This window comes from Sebastes umbrosus, chromosome 23 (genome assembly GCF_015220745.1).
Source record: "Sebastes umbrosus isolate fSebUmb1 chromosome 23, fSebUmb1.pri, whole genome shotgun sequence".
NCBI classification, from domain to species: domain Eukaryota; kingdom Metazoa; phylum Chordata; class Actinopteri; order Perciformes; family Sebastidae; genus Sebastes; species Sebastes umbrosus.
In genome coordinates, this window is record NC_051291.1 from 5805624 (window position 1) to 5827366 (window position 21743).

At 42.0% G+C, this 21743-nt stretch overlaps 2 protein-coding genes across 17 annotated transcripts in view; one reads left to right on the forward strand and one right to left on the reverse strand.

The window, feature by feature from the left end:
• The window catches only part of LOC119482535 (lymphoid-restricted membrane protein), a 42462-nt gene extending 27769 nt beyond the window's left edge, over positions 1-14693 (forward strand). For 3 of the 14 annotated variants that reach the window (XM_037760135.1, XM_037760134.1, XM_037760137.1), the window contains exons 22-40: positions 170-329; positions 1881-1968; positions 4775-4821; positions 4988-5076; positions 5202-5398; positions 6263-6347; positions 6444-6489; positions 6604-6631; positions 7113-7253; positions 7798-7932; positions 8041-8209; positions 8661-8701; positions 8818-8886; positions 9150-9208; positions 9458-9556; positions 10273-10401; positions 12166-12192; positions 12751-12905; positions 13674-14693. In XM_037760135.1, the coding sequence (XP_037616063.1) occupies positions 170-329; positions 1881-1968; positions 4775-4821; positions 4988-5076; positions 5202-5398; positions 6263-6347; positions 6444-6489; positions 6604-6631; positions 7113-7253; positions 7798-7932; positions 8041-8209; positions 8661-8701; positions 8818-8886; positions 9150-9208; positions 9458-9556; positions 10273-10401; positions 12166-12192; positions 12751-12905; positions 13674-13816 (1907 nt within the window). In that variant the 3' untranslated portion in view covers positions 13817-14693. The remainder of the gene's footprint in view (positions 1-169; positions 330-1880; positions 1969-4774; positions 4822-4987; positions 5077-5201; positions 5399-6262; positions 6348-6443; positions 6490-6603; positions 6632-7112; positions 7254-7797; positions 7933-8040; positions 8210-8660; positions 8702-8817; positions 8887-9149; positions 9209-9457; positions 9557-10272; positions 10402-12165; positions 12193-12750; positions 12906-13673) is intronic. The other 11 variants (XM_037760138.1, XM_037760136.1, XM_037760142.1 and 8 more) reach the window with 11 other exon arrangements.
• cfap94 (cilia and flagella associated protein 94) lies at positions 14583-21697 on the reverse strand. 3 transcript variants are annotated; one of them, XM_037760150.1, is made up of 18 exons: positions 21476-21697; positions 20881-20898; positions 20613-20694; positions 19754-19842; positions 19389-19493; positions 18749-18886; positions 18443-18577; positions 18191-18294; positions 17887-18045; positions 17616-17775; positions 17353-17533; positions 17272-17316; positions 16930-17090; positions 16694-16853; positions 16388-16602; positions 16139-16297; positions 15148-15261; positions 14583-15051 (listed from the first exon to the last, which is right to left on the reverse strand). In XM_037760150.1, the coding sequence occupies exons 1-18, from the start codon at positions 21476-21478 to the stop codon at positions 14776-14778; spliced, it is 2304 nt and encodes a 767-aa protein (XP_037616078.1). In that variant the 5' UTR covers positions 21479-21697; the 3' UTR covers positions 14583-14775. The 3 variants fall into 3 exon arrangements, with proteins under 3 accessions (XP_037616078.1, XP_037616076.1, XP_037616077.1); XM_037760148.1 differs by having other exon boundaries at positions 17272-17533; positions 21476-21696; XM_037760149.1 differs by lacking the exon at positions 20881-20898 and having other exon boundaries at positions 17272-17533; positions 21476-21696.
• Positions 21698-21743: the final 46 nt, after the last annotated feature.

The window sequence follows — 21743 nt, forward strand, 5'->3', positions numbered from 1 at the left end:
CATTTGTGTGCAGGTCACACTGAGCTACTGTTTTCTGGTGTTGTCAAAATGCACACTGGGAAATGTATGAAATCATTAGAGTAAATTACGACAACTTTTAATAACTCAATAACCTGTAATCCTCGAGTGCATTCAACACTTGATACTGATTTTTCTCTCGTCTCAACAGATGCAGAGTCTCCCTCCTGTGGTCCAGCCCAAAGTCTGAGCAACTCACCTGAACAGGACCAAGCAGTCACACATAGTAACACCCCTCCCACAGCAGCCCAGATGGTCGCTCCCAACAGCACATCACCTGGACAAGATGACACCATTACCCAGACTGAGAGGTGAATGAAGAAATTGTAAAATTGTATTTGATACACTAGGCGCATAATCAGAGTACTAGACTGATTCCAATTCCAAATTTCACCAGTGTTTCTCACAAGATTTTGTGAGACTATGGTGGGTGGACCTTGGACCCTCTGGAGGGGTTCGTTGGCATGCTCCCCTGGAAAATTGTTTTTAAGTTAAATGCATTAATCTGGTGCACCTTGAGAGCAAAATGAGGAGGATAGAGCTATGAAGAGTCTAGGCTAGTGGAATCATATGAAACTAAAAAAAAACCTAAGGAATCCTTTGGCACCAACCATGTCATACTAGCTTGTCACCAAAGAGGGTGAATAACGCTCCGAACTTGGGCTAAATTTTGGCGAGGAAAAACTGTCATGTCCATTTTCAAAGGGGTCCCTTGACCTCTGACCTCCAGATATGTGAATGTAAATGGGTTCTATGGGTACCCACGAGTCTCCCCTTTACAGACATGCCCACTTTATGATAATCACATGCAGCTTGGGGCAAGTCATAGTCATGTCGACACACTGACAGCTGTTGTTGAGCATATTTTTTATGCTAAATGCAGTACCTGTGAGGGTTTCTGGACAATATTAGTCATTGTTTTGTGTTAATAATAATAAATATATGCATACATTTGCATAAAGCAAGCATATTTACCCACTCCCATGTTGATAAAAATATTGAATATTTGACAAATCTCCCTTTTAAGGTTCATTTTGAACAGATAAAAATGTGATTAATTTGTGATTAATCACGATTAACTATTTGAATCGATTGACAGCCCTAACTTTTACTTAAGTAACATTTTGAATGCAGGACTTTTACTTGTAACAGAGTATTTCTACACTGTAGTATTACTTTTATTTAAGTAAAAGATCAGAGTAATACACCAGCGCTGTGCTCTAGTAAACAATTTAATCATAAACACACTGGTTGTATAGATATGAATGGTAATGACAGAAGTCTGGTGACCTAGCTGTTTAATAGAAACAATTACCTAATGACGATGGTTCTCTGTTTCTGTGGTCTTGATAAGTTTATGCTCTTCATCACACCTAAAAAGGGACTTAATCCACAGACACACAGTTGGTGTTTGGTTTGGCAAAACTCACCTAAGGGGCACAAAACAGAAGCAGGAAACTGACATTACCACACAGCCTCACCTCTGACTTATTTTCATAGCAGTATAACCATCCCGGCTAGATTTGAAGTTGATAGGTGTTAGCCACAATAGTCGCAGTTGAAGTCACCATCTTCGAGTTTCATAATTTCCCTATGACTTGGTCCACATTTGCTAGTCAAATGGGTGTTTTCCTCGCCGTGGGAGGAGCGCGCAGGCTAATTAGCATCGCTGCAGCCAGGCTTTGCATAGGCGCAGTCCAACTACAGAGAGACGACGGCTGTTCCTCATCTCTCTTGCCGTCTCATACCATCACAATTTGTGTCTCATTAGATGGATAGAAAGTGCATCTAATGTGCGAATCGAGAATGAGGAAATGGACAGTGTTTGATGGTTGACCTTTGACCTTTTCACCTGTGGTCAGCAGCCAGCCAACCAGTGAGGACCACAGGAGAGAAGAAGAGAAAGAAGGCAAGGCGGACTGGACCGCAGGAGCCATGAGTCGCACTAAGGTCAGTAGCAGAGAGGAAGTGTTTTAATGCATGATGCATGAGGGAATACAACTTCCTCTATTCTCTTCAGCATCAGCTCCTCACTACTTCCTCTTTTTCACCCCGTCTTTCTCTCTCTCTCTCTCTCTCTCTCTCTCTCTCTCTCTCTCTCTCTCTCTCTCTCTCTCTCTCTCTCTCTCTCTCTCTCTCTCTCTCTCTCTCTCTCTCTGCCACTTCATGTGTTTACCAGCTGAGTGAGAGTAGGTGTGTTTTTGAAGTGACGGGGGTTTCAGTGGGCAGGGCGCGGGCTGGCTTTCCTTGGGAGAGCCTGAAAGGGAGTCCTCGCCCTGGGCAAGGACGAGAGAGAGGGCAGGGATATAAAAATGAAGGGAAAGATCAGAGAGCATCTTTATACTGACTGCTCAATTGTATGACCTAGGGAGGATGGGCTATCGCTTTCCCTGAACTCTGTTGCCAAAGGAGGCAAGTACCAAATATTTAATATGGCTTACTAAGTTGTCAATATTAAATTGCGTTCATTATTGCTAAGTATTATCGTCAAGTTAAGTCAATTAATGAATATTTTTGGTATTGATTTATTATTTAATAAACTGATTTACAAGATTTAAATAGAAATTGCATGGTAAAATTAGAACGCCATCACTATTTCCCAGCGCACACATTTTCATAAGTTTGATTAACACTCCAAAAAACAAAATATATTCAAGTTAAAATGATGTCAAACAGTTCACATTTGAGAAACTGAAACAAAAATGCTTGCCATTTTTGCTTGATAAATGACTTTTGACACAATTGATTTATTAAAATTGTTGTCAGTTAGTCTTTGTGTCCGTAGAATAACCAAAATGTGATTACAAACCAGTTATATAAAATTAGAAGAATGATCAAAAAGATGGCCGTGATGTTCCAAAGCCCAAAGGCAAATGTCTGGACACAGTGGATCATCACTGTATCCTCTCTCTGTCTGTCCGGACTAATTAGTGTTTACAATGAATTGCTTTGATGTGTGCTCTATACAATAAGATTGCTTCATCATGTCCAGCCTCAGATGGGGTTTGCAGTGTTTTTATGTTAGATCCAAGGCTCACTTGTGTTGTGATGCTGTTGCACCACAGTCTGGTTTGCATCCTGCCGAGAGATCAATCATCCTGGTTTCTTTAGTCTCCTATCTGTTGGTGGCATGTTGGACAGCCTCCCTGCTGAGCGTCTGAGGGAGCCAACAGAGGCAGGCTTTCGACTCTGTGGGTGTGTTCAGTACGTTAATGAAATGCAGTTCTACATTCATCATAGTTCAAGAAAGGTTTTCAGCCAAATCAAGGTTGTCTTTTTATGATTGAAGAATTTGGGTTTAATCTGCCAGCAAAGAGAAGGAGTTGAGTTTCTTATCAACAAAATCATTTGGATATATTCAAATAGCAGTTTTACTTGTAAATGGGAGATATTTTCATAGGACTCAAGGTTTCGTATTTATGTTGGGGGCAAAGCAATATAAGTGGAATTCAGAAATTTGTTATGTTTTGTCATGTTTCCACTCTGACAAATTTCCTGTTTCTACCAACTGTTTTACAGAGAGAGGATAAATGATAAACCTGACCAATGGCACCTTACATTCAGTATTCAGTTTCAGTCAAACATTTGGTGTCTGCGATGACATAACTAAGATGTTGTTCTAGGACATGATTGTGCAGGCATAAACATTTTTTGGGATTATCACTGTATTATTTAGCAAAGAAAAACGACATTTTGGGGGATTGGATGACTCAAATTTTTGTAATAAAGCAACAAAGTGCTGCAGGAATGAGTCATAAAAACCTCGAAATGAGTTTGCATTTTCCGGTTCTCTCGTCTCGAACTCGACGGGTTTGTTAATTAGATGCCTGAAATAAGGTCTGTGGTTAACAGAAGCTTAGGAGATTTGTTTCTATGACATAAAATACACCACTACGTACCCCACTCGTGAATTTAAAGCTTTTATGTGTCTTCAAAAAGGTGGTTGCTAACAAGTGGCTAAATGAGACTAGTAAACGTCATCACGATGAACACTAGTCCGCCTTTAGCTTAGTGGTGGTGATGCAAGTCACGCAACCGTGGTGTAGTTTGTTTATAGCCTAATGTTAGATTTGTACTTCTGGTGATTGCATTCACACTTAAAAAATCATAAAGTTGTGTTCATTTGTGAAGATTAATTTACAGAACAAAATGCGTAAGTATCATAGTTTGCCACAGAGCTTATTTTCTGCAATAATCCAAAATCAAATGGAAAATCCCTTTGGGTTGTTGTCGAGGAAATCCGAGTTTCTTCGGATGTAAAATGACATTGAGATCTCCTTTTAAGTTTTGTATTCAGTGAAATGGTAAGGCAGCTCTCCTATTTTGAGCTACGTCAAAACGGATATTATGCACACTCATTACACAATATCCCGTTTCATTGCTCTGAGCGTTCACCTTGCTCCATTGTGTGCGTGTGTGTTCACACACCATTCTGCATGTGCGCAGTCCGCCTCCACTACTTAGCACTGTGCCAGTGTTAACGTGTTCTTTGAGCACCCCTCTCAGCAACACACACTCTCAGAGCTGCAGGGCTCTCCATGAAGCAACACATTATATAAGGAATCAGTCCAATCTTTCTCTTCGACACACTGTAGAGCTTAGATAGCGTTTCACTGCCATGGGACAGGTACGCTACATGAATGTGTGTGTGTGTGTGTGTCTTTTAATCATTGACCATTTCTTGTAATGCGGGGCGCTGCAAGGCCACCTGTCTTTTTCTCACCCCCTCCCTCCTTCTCGTCCTTTTGTCCATCAGAGCCTGAGTCGGGACCAGTCGGTAGACAGATCAGCAGCAGAGGACAGGTGAGTGATTCACCGTCAACTCTCAGGGTTTTCACACTGCTTCACTATCCAACAGCGGCAGTTACTCTTGAAGGTTTTAGTGATTTCTGCTCAGGGAGAACTTTTTCTCTGCATTTTTTAAATTAGTGTTTTGCAAATGCTTTAGTATTGTGTATTTGTGTTCCAGCACGTGTCTGCTACCTGTGTTGGTTGAAGAGGAGGAGAGTGTGCAGGACAGTACAGCCGAGGTGCCTACAGTAGCCACCAGCATGGAAGGTAGGAAGAAAACACTCAAATCTGCGTTTGCATGAAGGAGGTGAAGAGAGAAGCCGACTGTTTGTTTACGCCTCCTTGCATCTGCGTGTAACTTTGACCACCCACACACCAACTCTTCCTCCCAGGGACGGACCGGCTCACCAGCAGCAGCACAGCGACCACCTTCTCTGACAGCAGCTCTCCTCGGTCAGGCTCGTCCATCACGCATGCCAGCCAATCGGGGAGCGGCATGGGCAGCGCGACCTCTGACCCCAGCCAATCGGAGGATAGTGCAGCCAAAAAGGAGTCCCTACCCTTCGGTGGCAAAAATAAGAGGGAACTGGTAAGACCTGCTCTACTCCCACTCTCTTCTCAACTGACTATTGGATTAGTTATTCCACTTATTAATGGTGACAACGATTTAAAAGTCATTAGCCTGACTACTGTTGGAGTTGATTACTGCTCTTGTGTAAATCATGATGCTGTAGTTTCTGCTATTTTATCAGTTTTTATTTCTATATAAGGTATCAGTCATATTTTATTTAGTTTTTGTTTTCATCGTAATTGTTCTGGAGTTCAGACATACAAGCAATACATTATAAGTTATAAGTAAAAACAGCCATCCTAATACATGAAAAAAATATGTACATGTTAGTTTTGGTTCAGTTTTGTATTTTCTTCATAATGCATCATTTTTTTTTTTCTGTTTTTAAACACTTAATTGTTTTATTATATTCTTACCTCAAGCTTAACTTAAACCAACCTCAGAGTAGATTTGATGAAACACCACGATCATGTTGAATGGAGCCGGTATCATTAAGATTCAATTTCCTTATTGGCGATGAGTTCCATTAGTATCTTCATTCTGCGTGACATTTTGACCTGAAGAGAATGCTGTTCTTCCAGCTATGTGAGTGAGTGAGTATGAAAGAGAGAAAGAGGAAGGGAGAGTGCATTGTTTTCATTTTAAGCTCCACTCAGAATCAGATCGTTCACAATAAAGAGCCAACTACACTGCCAGCTGCTTTGAGTCTCCACATTTCACCTTTTTATTATGTAAAAACTGTTGGAAGGACTAGGGAGTAAAGGGAGCAATATGGATGTTGCGGGCGACGTGAGCATGGAGGGAACGGAGTTAAAAGGAGACAAGGAGAAGGAGAATGAGCAGAGAGAGGCAGAGGCAGTAACGTTTGTCTCAACCCTGCAGGAGCTGACACGCAGCATGGAGGCCATCGAGGAGCAGAAGGTTCAGGAGGACCAGAGTGAGACCAGCGGGGCCACTGAGAAGGAATGTATGTGTCATGTATTCATTCTACACTGTTATATACTATATAATATGTATTTAATTTTCCATTCATAAAGCAGTGCTTGTACATTTCCCTTCCTAGCTGAGACGTCAATGAAGTCAGACCCCTCCAAAGTGGATAAGAACACGTAAGAGAGCAAATGATCATAGTAACGCAACTTAACACTTAAATCCATAACCATCCATGAGTGCATGTAATAAGACTTGTCACAGAGTCCTCATTGTTGTCTCTTTATCTGCAGCATGTCCCCTAATGACAAGGAGGTCGAGGTATGTATACCGTTAGATCTGCATTCTATAATTACTGTTGTGTTTTGGAAAAAATTTTTTATCCTCTTGTAGTAGAAACAAGACGGAAAAGAACAAGTTATAAAGTTAATTCTTTTCTTACACGGCCTTTTGTCAGTCTAAAGTGTGCAATATGTATCGTCCTACAAAAAACACTTCTCTTAGAAACCCATACAACAACCATCCACATAGAAAGTTAACGTATCACTTTAATGCACTGATGTGATTCGCTTGAAATGTGAGAGTTTCCTACAGGGAAGTGCGGGAGTTTCATGGTTTATCTGGTGTAACTTTTCCAGTACAATGATGCTTGTCTGTTGATGGGGAATAGCTCTTATCTTAATCAAACAAGGAAATGTTAGAAATGGCCATCTCATCTGCAATTGGCAGGATATAACGCCACATACAGTGTGTGTCCAGCAGTGAGTGCCAAAATTAAAACAAGTGTCTTTCATGTTTGCAGGCGGAGTTCCAGCGTCTGGCATTGGGCTTCAAGTGCGACATGTTCACCCTGGAGAAGAGACTACGGCTGGAGGAGAGGTCACGTGACCTGGCTGAGGAGAACGTCCGCAGGGAGGTGTCCAGCTGCCAGGGCTTACTGCAGGTCAGGCTTTTTTTTTGATGATTACCAACAGAATATTTGTTGTGCTTTTGTGCAGCTCCTTTTTGTAATACTATAATTTGTCCAGCGCACCTTTTGAGAGCAAACAAAAGTTCCGAAGATGGGTGGCTACTTATCCTGTAAGCGTAATAAAGACTGTGATTTATGCACACTGTGCTGGCTTTGACAAACAGCTACCAAGTTGATTAGATAGCAACTCTTGTTAGTGATTATATTCTGCAGAAAGTTTTGGCTGGTATGAATCTTGCAAGCACCACAATATATGGATTTTGTGTCTTGTTCTGCAGCTTTCCTGTTGTGTGTATATATAGAAAAATGTGGACACAATTATCCTACATCAATAAGAATCAGTTAATTAACCTGTAAATGAAATGGAATGAGGTATGGGTTAGTGAGTACGAGTGGAAAATAAAATACAATAAAATGATTTCTACTGTCAGGTGCAGTCTCTTGGTCCTTCTCTTCCTTTGTGTCCCTCGTCAACTCTTTCCTTGTCCTTTTTCTCTCTTCTGTCGTCTCCTCCCAGGCTCTGACTCCTCTGTGTGAGGACGAAAACCAGTCCATGGAGATCATCCTGAGGCTCCAGAAGAACCTGGACATCCTCATCCAGTCCATGACCAGGGTGTCCAGTCGCTCTGAGATGCTAGGAGCTATTCACCAGGTGGGATAATGTGTGTTTGTGTCGTCAGCATTTGCTCCAACTGTTTTGTGATGTGATGAAAATCTAAGCTGAACTGATTTAATGGAGCCTTGTGTGTGCGACTCCCAGGAGAGTCGTATTGGTAAGGCTGTAGAGGTGATGATCCAACATGTGGAGAACCTGAGGAGGATGTACACCAAAGAGCATGCCGAGCTTCTGGAGCTCAGAGAGGCGCTCATGCAGAACGAGAGGTCGTTTGGATCGCAGACTGAAAGAGGTAGCGAACGGTTCCATAAAGGTTACTATCAAAACTAATGTTTCCAGTTTGCTTCTATTTTGTCCTAACATTCAGTATGTTAAATTTGACAGAAAACAGTTAATTAGGTAGTTAGGCTTGAGTTTGCCATGTTTTTTATGCTAAATGCAGTACCTGTGGGGGTTTCTGGACAATATCTGTCATTGTTTTGTGTTGTTAATTGATTTCCAATAATAAATATATACATACATTTTCATAAATCAAGCAATATTTGCCCACTCCCATGTTGATAAGAGTATTAAATACTTGACAAATCTCCCTTTTAAGGTACATTTTGAACAGTGATTAATTTGCATTAATCGCGATTAAATGTTTTAATCGATTGACAGCCCTAGTGTAAATACAATTTGGGCATATGTGTAAATATGTATGCTCCTTGATGGCACACACAAACCACATATATAGAAGATAACTAAGCTGTTCCTCTTTCCAGATGACTTCCGTGGCAAGAAGCAGACAACACAGTACTACAAGGTCAGCTGCAGCTAGGTTACATATGATCTCATCATTCTCCTTCACTCTGACGTCGTTAGTAATGTTGATGTGTGCTTATGAAGTAATTTATCTTTTTCTTTCTCCCTGCCCAGCAGTCGTCAACCCGGCGGGTCAGCATAGCAGCAATCCCCCGCTCTGGTGGAGGCAACATGCACTTTGACATGGTGAGGGTGAGGACGATGAAACGAGATCAGATCATGCAGCATGCCTTTTGGTTTTGGTTGGGCGTTTTGAACTCATAATACAATACAGATTATCCAAAGCTGCTTCACTAGAAAGCTAACATCCTGCTAGCAAGTAGGACAGGTTTTAGTATGACTGAAAATGGATCTAGGTTTAAAATGTTAGTGACGCTTCAGGTTGTGCAAAGGAGCATTTTTGTTTTTACATGAATCATGACTCAAATTGTTTGATTTTCCCACCACAGTCCAAAACACAAGACTGCTCAGAGGCTGAAATGGAGAGACTGACCAGGCGATCCCCATGGTAGGCATTTGTATGTGTGTCAATGTGTGGGTTAAATCTGCCTGTTATGTAGAGTGACGTTAAACAAGATTTAGTGTGTATGTGAAGGGGAGAGTGTGCTTAAATTAAAAGTAATCGGACTGTTTAGATACACAGCAGCATTGTTTCTGATGGCTATGACTCTCTTTCTCAAGCCACCGAAGCTTTCTGTACCATGACATGAGGGTTGTTGTTGTTGTTATGCCCGTATGTGATAACGATGGTTTCCAGGAATGTGGGAGGGAAGAACCCTGCGCGCCCTCCACTAAAGCGCTTTGTTAGCTCTGCAGCCTGGGTTGAAACTGAAGAGCCTTCTCTCATGATGAAGGGGTAAGACATGCCAGGGAGAAGGGTACCACGCTGGCTGTGTCGCGCACGTTTTTCACGGTGGCCCCAGATGCATACAGATGGCAGCTTTCTGGTGTGACATCATTACCGTCAGTGGGATCTTTCAGTCCTTTTTAAGCTTAGGAACAAATTAAAAACAATGTTATCTTTTGTGAGAAGAAAAAAAATCAGTGATGATGACGTCAAACCACACAGCAGCCATCTTTCATGCATCTGGTCGCTCCTCGCATGGGGAAGTGTTTATCAGAAGCAAACATCCTTTTTATGACGTTTTTTTCTTTGTGTAAAGTAAGAGAAAGTGTTGATTTTTTTTTTTTGTTTATTGGCATTATATAGCTTTCAAATGTTTGGACGAAGACAGTAGAATTTGCTCTATTTGACTAGCTAAGCCAAAATTGAAGCTTAGGTTATACAAATGAAGCAGTTTTCATGCTCTCCAAATATCTGAAAGGTTGTGAAATTGCTTTGTGGGTCCATGATGTAATATTGGAGCACTTAAGTTGAATTGCTGTGCATGAGTTCTCTAAAAAAAAACTCTCTGTGTACAGCAGGAGAATGTTAATCAGTGACTATTTGCTGGCTGCATATGCATGAAATGTGCATGTGCACATACAGACTCTGTGTGAAGCCACGCTTGTGTGTTTGAATGTGCAACTGTACAGTGTGTTTGTGAATGCCTGACCCACGCGTGCCCACAGGACGCCCTACGACTACACCGACGGCCAGTTGGAGGATGAGCAGAAGGAGGAGCTGGTGGCAGAGAGGAGGAGGTCCAGTCTCAGTGAGCTGGGCATCAAACTCACCTCCCTCATTCTGCCCCTCAAGACGTTAGTCCAACCAAATAGCCACCGCTGGCCTACTGCAGCACCACTTTCTGCCAGAAAAGCTAAGAGGCTCGCTGCATAGTGGAAGAGTTCATCATTTAGCTGGATTGAGGTTCCAGTAGCTGCAAACTGAATGTTTTCTGGTATCAGAGATCTGTGGCATATTAGATACTTTTTATTTTATCTCTATCTTTGATTTTAAACATCAATGTATCCAGTATTATGACAGATTTGAATTTTCTGTGAAAGTTGGTCTTTGATGGTGGCGCCCAGTAGCTTTTCCACCATCATCAGTCCCTGTATTATTTATTTTAAAGGAGCAGTGTGTAGGATCTGGCAACATCTAGCGGTGAGGTTGCATATTGCAACCAGCTGAAACTTCTCCCGTATGCCAGGCATGTAGGAGAACAACGATGGCTGTCTGCGAAAACTTGAATGGCCCTATCTAGTGGGCTACTATAGAAGCATGGCGGCCAGCTCCGTTAAGATGACCCGCTCCGTGTGTAGACCAAGCCCCCAGGAAGAGCGTCGGGCTTTAAAGCCAAGTGGCCGAACGGTGGAACTTCCAGGTCGGTCACATGATGCCATCGGGCCCAAAGAGACTTTCCCATAGACTTGCATTGGAAATGAGACCTCTGTAAATCAGCAGATCATTATTATTTTTTTTAGGTAAATCAACTTCCCGAGACAAAACATCTGAATAGCCCTTATTTAAATCATTAGGTCCTAAAAGTTATAAAATGCTGTAATAGCTGAATCCAGATGCGAATCATGTTGCCGTTCGTGAATGAGCCCGAGACTGGACCGAGGGCTTGGAGGCGGGGCTAAAGGAAACGCTACTGCGCCTGCTCAATGGGCCGAATGACTGCGGAAGATCACCGGATGATCCGGGTACTTTATCACTCAGCAGTCGAGCCATTTTGGCTTCATGTGCCACTGAGCAAATTTCATAAGAATGAACAGGGCGCCGCCTCCAACGCTGTATCCAGCTCTCTTAATACATCCATGATGTAGATATAAACGGCTCATTCTAAGGTAACGAAAACCCAACGATTCTTATTTTCATGTGATTATGCACTAAAGAAAACATACTCATCAATATTATATTCCATTTCTGCCAATAGATCCCCCGAAATGTTACACACTGTTCCTTTAACTTCACCCTTAGTGCTTCAGAGCATCTTTGAGACACCAACAAATGTCAAAGATACACTACATATAGGCTTATTTAACTGTAATTAACTCGTAATAGTGAGTTAATAGTGAATTATCACTGATCACATGTTACCAGAAGATACAAAGTTAGAAAAAGTTGAGTATATGGAACCTCCTAAGTGATGAAACTCTTTCATTCTATGGGTCTGTGCTGGACCGAGCTTCTTCTTTGCTCCAGAGGCTCAGCGGCTTTTAATCATGTTAACAGACCGTTTTTTACTGCAAGGGGACAGAAATGAATGATTTCCTTCAGCTGTTAACTGTCTTGAGATCAGTGTATGTCTGTGTGACACGGCGCTGATTTGTGATTCATGCATGGATCTCAAGTTGTGATTTGCATTGTGTGCAGCTAACAAAGCATCTAACCAATAACTAATTCATCTTTACCCGGCTTTGTCTTCTGTCATTTACTAACATGTTCAGCCACTTTAACAATTTGATGTGCAAACTACTACACTTGGGACTATTTTCTTTATTTTTGTGGTGCAACTGAGCGGATCATGTGTTGTTCTGAACTGTCCTTTCCTCTTTTCCTCCCTCCACGTTGCTCAGGAGTCAGGATGAGCTGTTTGTAATGCTGTAAGTGTGCAGGGGGAAGAGTCCAGAGTGGATGTGCTTGTGGATTCTAGCTCCGTCTAAAAACGCATGCAAAAGGCCTGTATTTATCAAGTAGGAGTGCCAATCAAAGGCCACTTACAGCCTCACATTGACTCTCTTAATGACTGTAAAGTGATTTGAAGCAGCACTCCTACTGTTGACGATTCCAGGCCATAATTGTCAGCTGCCTTTGCCTTACCAAATCCACCTCCACGCCAACTGCTATTAACCGCGCTGCTGACAGCTTTTTCATTACGCTCATGATGTGAATGGTTCTGCATCTTTGACACCGTTTGAGACAGCTGGTAAAATGCGTTTCATTGAAGCCAACTCTAGATTGCACCAAGCTGCTGCTAATTCACCGCCTGCCATCCATTGCATCAGTTACCACAAATGACAGTTTTTTACTAAAAAGTGTTCTATTCTTCTTCCCTACGAGTCATTTTTGGTAACTTGCTTTATCTTGGATTTTTTATACTCTCTTGCCTTATTTTATATCAATGTGGTAACATTTTATTCTCTTTGGTTGCCCACTTCCAGTCCGAGCCCTTCCTCCAGCCCTACATCCACAGACCAAGGAATGAGCCAGACTCTGTCCCACAGCCTGACCTCTTCCCGGACGGCCGCAGCAGAAGCGGTAGCCAGAGGCAGCAGGGGTCTCTGGCTTTGGTTGGCGATGGTGGTGGTGCTAGCAGGTACACTCAGTTTGCCTGTAGTACTTATTTTAAGGTAATACTTTTCAATCTCATAGACCAGTGGTTCCCAACCTGGGATCTTACAGGGGGTGCGACAGGATTTGTCTGCTCTGACGTTGTCAAATTTAGTTCCGTACATGAATTGAATCATTACTGGAATAACTATACAAAAGTCTGTGTATAAAATTATTTTTAAAGATATATTTTTTTGTTACTCAGTAGGCCACATTCTCTTTAAACCCGGTATTTTTTGCACAGTAGCAGATAAAGGTCAGGCTACACTAATATTATTAGTATTTTATTAATTGTAGAATTAGATTCCAGTGGCGGCTGCGTAGCATTGTTTCTGACTTGTGTGGTCCAAACATTTCCAATAACTCCAGAGTGTTGTAATGTCCAAAAGTCAAACTTTATTGCAAAAAGATAGATGTAATAATTTCCCAAATTCACATGTTTCTATCTAACGAAATATTCACCTTCAATCCATATTTGTTGGCGTTTAGCCTTTTAAAAAACAACGTTTCTTAGATACAAGTTGGGGATGGACTTCAAGGAAGATAGGTTGTTATAGACCACACAAATAATATTTACAACAGTAGAAATAAAAGACCAACTCTGATTAAAGCCTAAACAAATTGCTGTTTTCTCTCTTTTGGTTAACAGATACTGAAAAAAATGCTTCAGGTTTTAAAACCGTTCCCAATACAGCACGAGGGATAGTTACGTCTCATTCTGTTGTACTGGTAAATATTCCTGGTTCACCTGCAGGTCTCCTGGCGCTGCTGGCCAGCCTGGTGATGCAGCCAGCGGTAGATGCGGCCCCTGTGGGGACCGGAGACTCCTGGATGACCATCCAGCAGCTGCTGTGGCCCTACACCGGGCTCCGGCACAACGGACAGCCCCCCGTCTAGCCCCCTGAGACCCGGGGATGGATGGCGTTACAGCCCATCGGCCCTCTGCAGAAATGATCTGTGCACTGGGGTGGTGGTGAGGAAAGTACAGAGCACCACTCCTGAGCGGAGGCTGTCGGGATGTTTACTGGTGCCTGAAGATTCCTAAAACAAGACTCGCATTGACAGCACAGGCTTCAGGGGTTAGTTAACCCTGTGGAGGATTTTATGCATCACATCACGTTTGCTAATAGTTAGTCTTTGTGTGTGTGTGTATGCGTGTGTCAGTGTTTTTAAGAGAAGAAGCAGTTACAGGTGGTGGAAATCAACATCCTCAACACATCATGATGCAGTTTTCCTGTCAGTGCTGCTGGGACCCAACACAATCTGTCAAATCAGGTTTAATCGGTCATCAGAGCTGGTACAACGTTGACCAATCATGTCACAGCTTCATCAGAATGACGGCACTGATCCACCAAATCACACAATGGGCCGCTGTGCAGTTTTCCATTGACGAACATCATGGACGATGGCTCCAAATGTGCCACATTGCTTTTTAAACCCATTTCATGCACTTGGACTGCCAGCCTTTTTTTTTTTTGGACATTTTATAACTTTTAAGTCTATAAACACTGGTAATAAAACTTTAATTTTAAGTGTTTTGAAATGTATATTTATGAGTTTGTTCATTTTGAGTGGGGATATGTGAATATCTGTTTATTTTTGTTAAGTTATAATTCTACATTGTTACAGTCTTAACACCAAAGGTTTCTTTTTTTTTATTTTCCTCTTTACGTTCTTGCTGTGGTTGTCACCGTTTTTCATCTTCATACTCTTTTGTATGTTCCAAAGAAGATGCGTGAAACTTTGCACAAATAAAGTAGCCTATTCTACAATAGAAGACGTGTGTTCTTACAGTCTATGCATCCACATTTAAAATTCAGGTGTTTAAGTTGTTGGTTTAAAATGTTCACACAGGGTTATGCATATATGAGGGGTCTGGTGGCACAGAGCAGGCTCTGCACCGTATCGACGAACAGATAACTGCATTCTCTAGTCCTGACTATGCCATCAGTGCTCATGTCGTCCTGGAGCATGTGGATAAAGGTGGAGTGAAACTCACTTCCGGGATAATGGTCTGGAGAGAACGCCTCACTCTTCTCTGTGATTTCCAGCTTCTGACTCCTCTGAGCACCGAGCAGGTAGAGACTCCAAGAGGCCTTAGGCACCGGGGCAGGGCCGTGGTGCTCACACACCTGACACAGGAGAGGGAAGAAGTACAAACGTTGGGGAGGAAAAAAGGGGTAGAATGCTAAATTATATAAGCTGTATCTATGTGTGAGCAAGAATACCTGCATGACTAGATGCTCAGCTCCACATTTGGCATTCCACTTGCTCCACGAGAACGCACACGCAGAGGCGAAGAGGGCCATCTGCTCGTAGGCAGCATGCTCTGTAAGTGGGTCCTGAAGAGGAGAGAAGGCACACGACATATTTATAACACTGTGGAAAATGTTTAATCTGGTGAATCAAGTATGAGTAACTTTGATTTACTAATTCTGTAGAATGGCTCCTTTCAGTTTTACATAGCCTAATTTATGGTGAGTAGGTTGTTTACAAGTAAGAAATGTGGTTGATCCAGGCAGAATGTTCATCTCCTTCATAGTGTTGATTAGCTTAAAGGTACAGTGTGTAGGATTTGGCAGCATCTAGTGGTGTGGTTGCAGATTGCAACCAACTGAGTTCCCCTCCGCTCCCTCCTCCCTTCCCAAGATTGTGGTAACGTGATCCGCCAAGTGCAAAACCGTGGTAACGGCATTCACCTCGCTCAGAAGCCGTCCTCACCATAATAAGACTACTTTAAGAGCAACGGAAGTCAGATGGCTGCTGGCGGTACCACGGTTTTGCACTCTGTGGCTCGCGTTACCACAGTTTCACAAGCGTGTCGGAGAACTACGGTGGCCTTCAGGATTGCCATGAAATTTTGGTGCCGATGTTCACGTCCTCAGTATGAATTTTATTAACTTTAGTGATCCCTTAACTTTAAATTTAGCACCATCATCAGGCCAGAATTATAATTTGTCAAATATTTGGTTTATGGCCAAATTAATAACGTTCCCATCAACCTCAGCCTAGCAAATGTTAGCAGGTAACACTAAAATGATGGTGAACATGGTAAACCCACAGATAACATGTCACTGATATGTGAATACGTGCCAGACACTATGCTAAAACAGCGGTTTGTGCATTCAACACAGAATTGATAACAAATGAAGCTAAACCTGGCTCAAATCTAGTATCTTGTTCTTCTATTCTGAAAGCCAATAAGGAAAAGATGCAGACCTTGCCACAGGTGCTGACGTATTTCTCGGTGTACTCATCCACGAAGATGTTGATCCCTGCGTTGAGCATGGCTCTCTGCAGGACGGGGCCACTCATCCACTTCCCTGTGAGGTGAGAGAGACCTCTCTCTCGCTCTGACTGCAACATACACTGATTACCCTGTTGGTCAAAAGGGCACAAATGCAAATAAGTCAATCTACATCTTCTGATTTATTCTTCTGTTTTGTACTTTCCAGTCTCTTACTGTACCTGGATCGTGATGCTGAGGTCGATGAGCGCCCCGTTGATGGTGAAAAGAGCTGAGTCGTGTCCCAGTGGCCTGAGCTCCCAGCTTTGGAAGGGAAGGTTGGCGTAAGTTTCCTGCACCAGCACAAAGGCCTGGAAGAAGTCCATCTTGAAGGAGATTCTGGCCTCCGCCTCCTCATAAGACACGTCAGTGATACCGTCCATCCTCCACTGCTTCGCTGCATGAATAAACAGTTATGTTCCATGACTTTTTAACACCTTTCTATGCCTTTTATATCTTTACATAGCATATGTTGCTGCATGTCCTACCTGCAGCATCCCAGCGAGCCACTTGGGGAGTCTCCAAGAAGACAACAGAGTCGGGCAGGGTCACAGACGCGCCGACAGGAGGGCAGGTAAGACCTTCAGTGTCATCTAAGTTAGAGTTCTCCACAGGGTAGGGGAACACCTGTAGCCCTTTGTCCAACAGCTAGAAAAACAGGGTCACGGTCAACTTTAACTGCTGGGTCTGGTGTAAGCAAGCAGCAAACACTGACACGATTTACCTGTCTAATTTCCCAGCCGTTGACCTGGTGGGCTTGTGGCGGGAGCTGAAACACGTCATAGTAGAAGACCCCACCCAGAGGTGTGTGCTGCATTAAGTCCACCACCTGGGCAAACTCACTCTCACTCAGGTGCTCTACAGGAGAAGTCACGTCCCCTTCAGCTGAAGAGAGGAAAAACAGAACCATCCATCTATTTTTACAACAGTTAATGATGCAGACACATCTTCATCTATATTAGAAAACATTAGTAACGTAGATTTAGTTGCTGTATGGCGTTAGTTTTGAGTAACATCAGGTTGGTGGGGCTGTTGACATCAGGAAGTGTCGGGCTGGGCATCTTACCGCTGAGCGCCTCTATCTGGGTCTCTATCTGGGTCTCTCGGCTCCCTCGGCTCCCTCGGCTTCCTCGGCTTCCTTTGCTCCCTCGGCTTCCTTTGCTCCCTCGGCTTCCTCGGCTCCCTCGGCTCCCTCGGCTTCCTCGGCTTCCTTTGCTCCCTCGGCTTCCTTTGCTCCCTCGGCTTCCTTGGCTCCCTCGGCTTCCTTGGCTCCCTCGGCTTCCTGTAGACTGGACACTGTTTCTCCCCGACCGTATACTGGCTGAACTCTGTGAGATACAAACACAATAACAACACAAACATCCCGTTGAATCTAGTAAACCAGACCGGGAACTCATTCTTTCATCTTACCTTCCTCTCTTCAGACCCTTGGATGAACTGCACCTCCTCCTCGTCCACTCTCTGCTGCTGCTGCTGCTGGGTCTCGTTGTCTTCCTCCATCTCCCCCTCTCCTTCTGTCTCCCCTTGCTCAGATGCATCTATGTCTGCTTCCTCGCCACCTGCAAGAGACCTAGGACCAAACATGTGAGGAAAAGACAAGAGAACATGGTTAGTATTAGCAGCATTATTAAAAGTATTCATAGTAGCATCGGCAGAGGTAAGAGCACTATCAGACAAGCACCTGCGGCTGGGTGCGTGTATTCTCAGGTGAGCCATCCTGGCCAGCAAGGACAGGTGGTCGTAACGGGTGTGGAGGATCCGTACACCGACGTTGCTCACTGCCAGCTGTTTGGGAAGGTTAAAGCCCAGGCCCGCGTCCTCAAAGTTTAAACCTTTAAACCTGAATGGACCCGTTAGAAACAAAGACAAATACTAGATACGTGTGCTTCCTGCTAAATATGAATGTTCCAAATATAGTATTGTGACCTGTGATGTCCACCTGGCACGAGTTTAACATTTAAGGAAACACAGTTTCCTCCACAAACCTTGCATTCATCTTGAGGTTGGCCCAGAGACACAGTGTAATGTTGTCATCTTTGACCACAGTCTGCATGTTGCCTGTCTCGGTGTCGATGTTCCCACTGGCCCTCTATGACCAGGGACACACAACACACAGTATTTGTACATCATGCCTTTGACCTTGCAAAATACTAAAAAGCAACCCATGCACACAATAATAACTCATTTCTATTATATAGCACATTTCATATAGTTACAAAATGCATCACAGAGTGTACCTTGAGGATCTCCTCAGTGGTGAGCAGGTGTTTAGAGTGGACTAGCTCCTGTATCTGTACAAGACCCTCCTGGTACTTCTCGGCCTCTTGTGGATCAGTAACATCTTTGAGTAGACCCTCCAGCTCCTCGATCAGCTTTAAGGGACAACATTAATGTATTTCTTAAAGGTACGGTGTGTAGGATTTGGCGGCATCTAGCGGTTGCACATTGCAACCAACTGAATACCCCTCCGCTCACTCCTCCCTTTCCAAGACTGTGCTAACATGAGTTGCTACTTTAGGACATTCACACATCTACATACAGACCTGTAGAGCGACGTTACATTGCTTGAGCACGAGTGTGATGTTGACCTCTGGGTCATCTCTCCATAGGCTGATATATGTGTTAATATCCTGCTGTACTGCCGGATCTGGGATGCCGTCACAGCGCATGTATCTCTCCCACTGGACAAAAAACAACAACATGTGTGTTTATATCAGCCAGAATATTTGTTTTATTAAGTAAATTATTTTTTATTTATTCAGTCTGAATAGGGAAATATAATATTTGTTATTTTTGTATCAACGTTATAATTTTGTTTTTCCATGTTGGTATCTGCTTGAGTATGGATCAAAAAATGTATTATTGCATTGTTTCAGGAAAACTACAGAAGCATTCAGGTGAGTTTTAATTTCTCCATGCACTTCAAACACAAGTTACACATAACTGTGTTAGCAAGTTATGTCAATTAAAACTTATCTGGAAGAAAACATTAATGCTTTTAGTCCTATTAAGAATTTAAAATTATCCTGACAAAAACTTTCCTTTTCACCTGCCAAATCTTTTTTTTTCACAGATGGAAAAAAAACATTTAAAGAACTGGTAAAACCCTTTTTCATCTGTTCTTAAGCTATAAAGAAAGGAAAGAAAACAAGTTTCCCTCTCACACATACAGGAACAACACACCTTGATTTTCTCTGCAGCATCACTTCTCCATTGGGTTACTGCAGTGTGATTCTCCTCCAGTAGATGGCGAAGTTCGTTCAGCTCATCTTCTCTGCGCTCTAGGTCCTGTCAGCAAAAAGACACCCAAAGTGGTTACACATGCACCAAAGCAGCTCACCCATACTCAACACAACAGTGAGTATCTACTGTGTATTTTCATAAAAGAGTAGTTGTTTCTTTACTTGTTTACATTTCTTCAATCAGCAGGGTTTGTTTGAGATTGAATTTATCCTCACAATGAAAACAAATCTGATAATAATGAACAGCATATCGCAGCAATTGAACAAGAATGGCATGGTAATATATATATCATATGAACATCTTACCTTTAACTCAAGCCTTTCTAGCTCCTTCGCCTTCTCCTCTCTTTCCAATCTCTCCTGCTTTTCTTTCTCTGCTTGCAGCTTTGCTTCCTCTATAAAGCAAAAGCACATATGATGTGTACATACAGTACCTCAACACATATCCTAAAATTGCAGGTTTTATTCCTGAACAGTGCTCGGAAGAAGCTCAAAACAGATGATTAAACGTTTTCTTTTTTTTACTTTTCATCAGTTTCCTGCAGACTTTAAAGGTCCCATATTGTAAAAAGTAAGATTTTCATATCTTTTATATTATAAAGCAGGTTTATGTGTTATATAAATACTGTGAAAGTATCGAAATGCTCAATATACAGAGAAATATACACAACTCGTTTTCAGAAATTGTGCGTTTGAAACCAGCCGTCAGGATTTCTGTCTATTTGTGATGTCACCAATATGGACCATTACACAATTTTAAATGTGAATATTCTAAATGTGTCTCCAGTTTATTTCCTGTTGCAGTGTATGTGAATGACATCAGCTGACAGGAAGTAAACAGGGACCCAAACTGTTGCTTAGCAACGCAATTCCGTTGCAATTCCGTTGAAATGTGCTTAAAAACGGAGCGTTTCAGACAGAGCATGAATACAAGTATATTCAGACAGACAGTATGAGGAAAATAATGTGTGTTTTTTTACATTACGGCATGTAAACATGTTCTAGTAGAAACACAAAATACAAGTATGAACCCGAAAATGAGCATGATATGGGACCTTTAATGCCTCATACTAACCACTCACACTGCATGAATGTCAGTTCTTCCAACAAGTACCTAATTTAGCCCCAGTTTAGATGAATAGAGACATATATATATATGGATTACCTTCCTCTCGAAGCTTCCTCTCCTCCTCTTCTTGTTGCTGCTTCGCCTTCTGAGCCTTGGTCAGCTTACGTCCTTTTGTTGACTTGAAAATCAGCAACACATTATCAATAAGTGCTTACTTAACAGGAATAGCTCACTTCTACAAAGTGTAGTTGGAAAAGTGGACATTACTGTAGGAGATGGGGGTGTACTTTATGCCTGGCTGCATCCATCTTCAACTATATTAATGTAGATTTCTTAATGTGCTGACTGACTGATTTGCTCATACCTTTTTTTTCTTGGGTGGCTATCATTCACGGGAGAAAACATAGATAAGATAAGATAAGATAGAACTTTATTAATCCCGAAGGAAATTCTTGTGCCTCAAAGATTGCTAAAAAATACAACAAAAATTACAACAAGTTCAAGTGTATAAAATAAAAAAAACACTATTTCTAGCAGTGCCTAGTATAATAACAATTAAGTAAGATACATTTAGTAAAATCAGTAAATAAGATAAAATAAAAAAGGTAAAGTAAGCTAACAAACAGAAAAATAAGTAATATTGCACATGTTGGACATTAATATTGCACACAATGAACAGTGATATTGCACATGAGAATGTAAAAAGTAGTATTGCACATGATATTGATATTATATTTGTACTCAGTGATGCAAGATGTAAAACATCTAAGCAGTAGCTACTTGCAGTGTTGTATTTACTATCCTATAAAGCTAGTAGATTGTGTTTAGCTTTACTTTCTATGCTTTGTAACAATACAGTAGTTAGTATTACACTCTGGGGTTTAAAAAAAACTGAATATGATAAGGTTTTAAGGCCAAACAGGGGTAATATTAGTCGAAAAACATTGTTAAAAACTCACCATGCTGAATCTAAAAAGCCTCACAGCGTCCTGTAACCATAGAAACGTCTTCTTCTTCTTCTTTGGTGTCTATTGGCGGTTGGCAAACCACCTTAGAGGTGCATCACCGCCACCATCTGGACTACTGGAGTGTGGAGCAGGAGATTGTGCAGAAACAAAATAATAATAAAAAATAAATAAATAAAATAAAAAAATAAAAAATAATAAATAAAATAAAATAAAATAAAAATTCATTATAATAATAATAATAATAATGAGGAAAACTCTA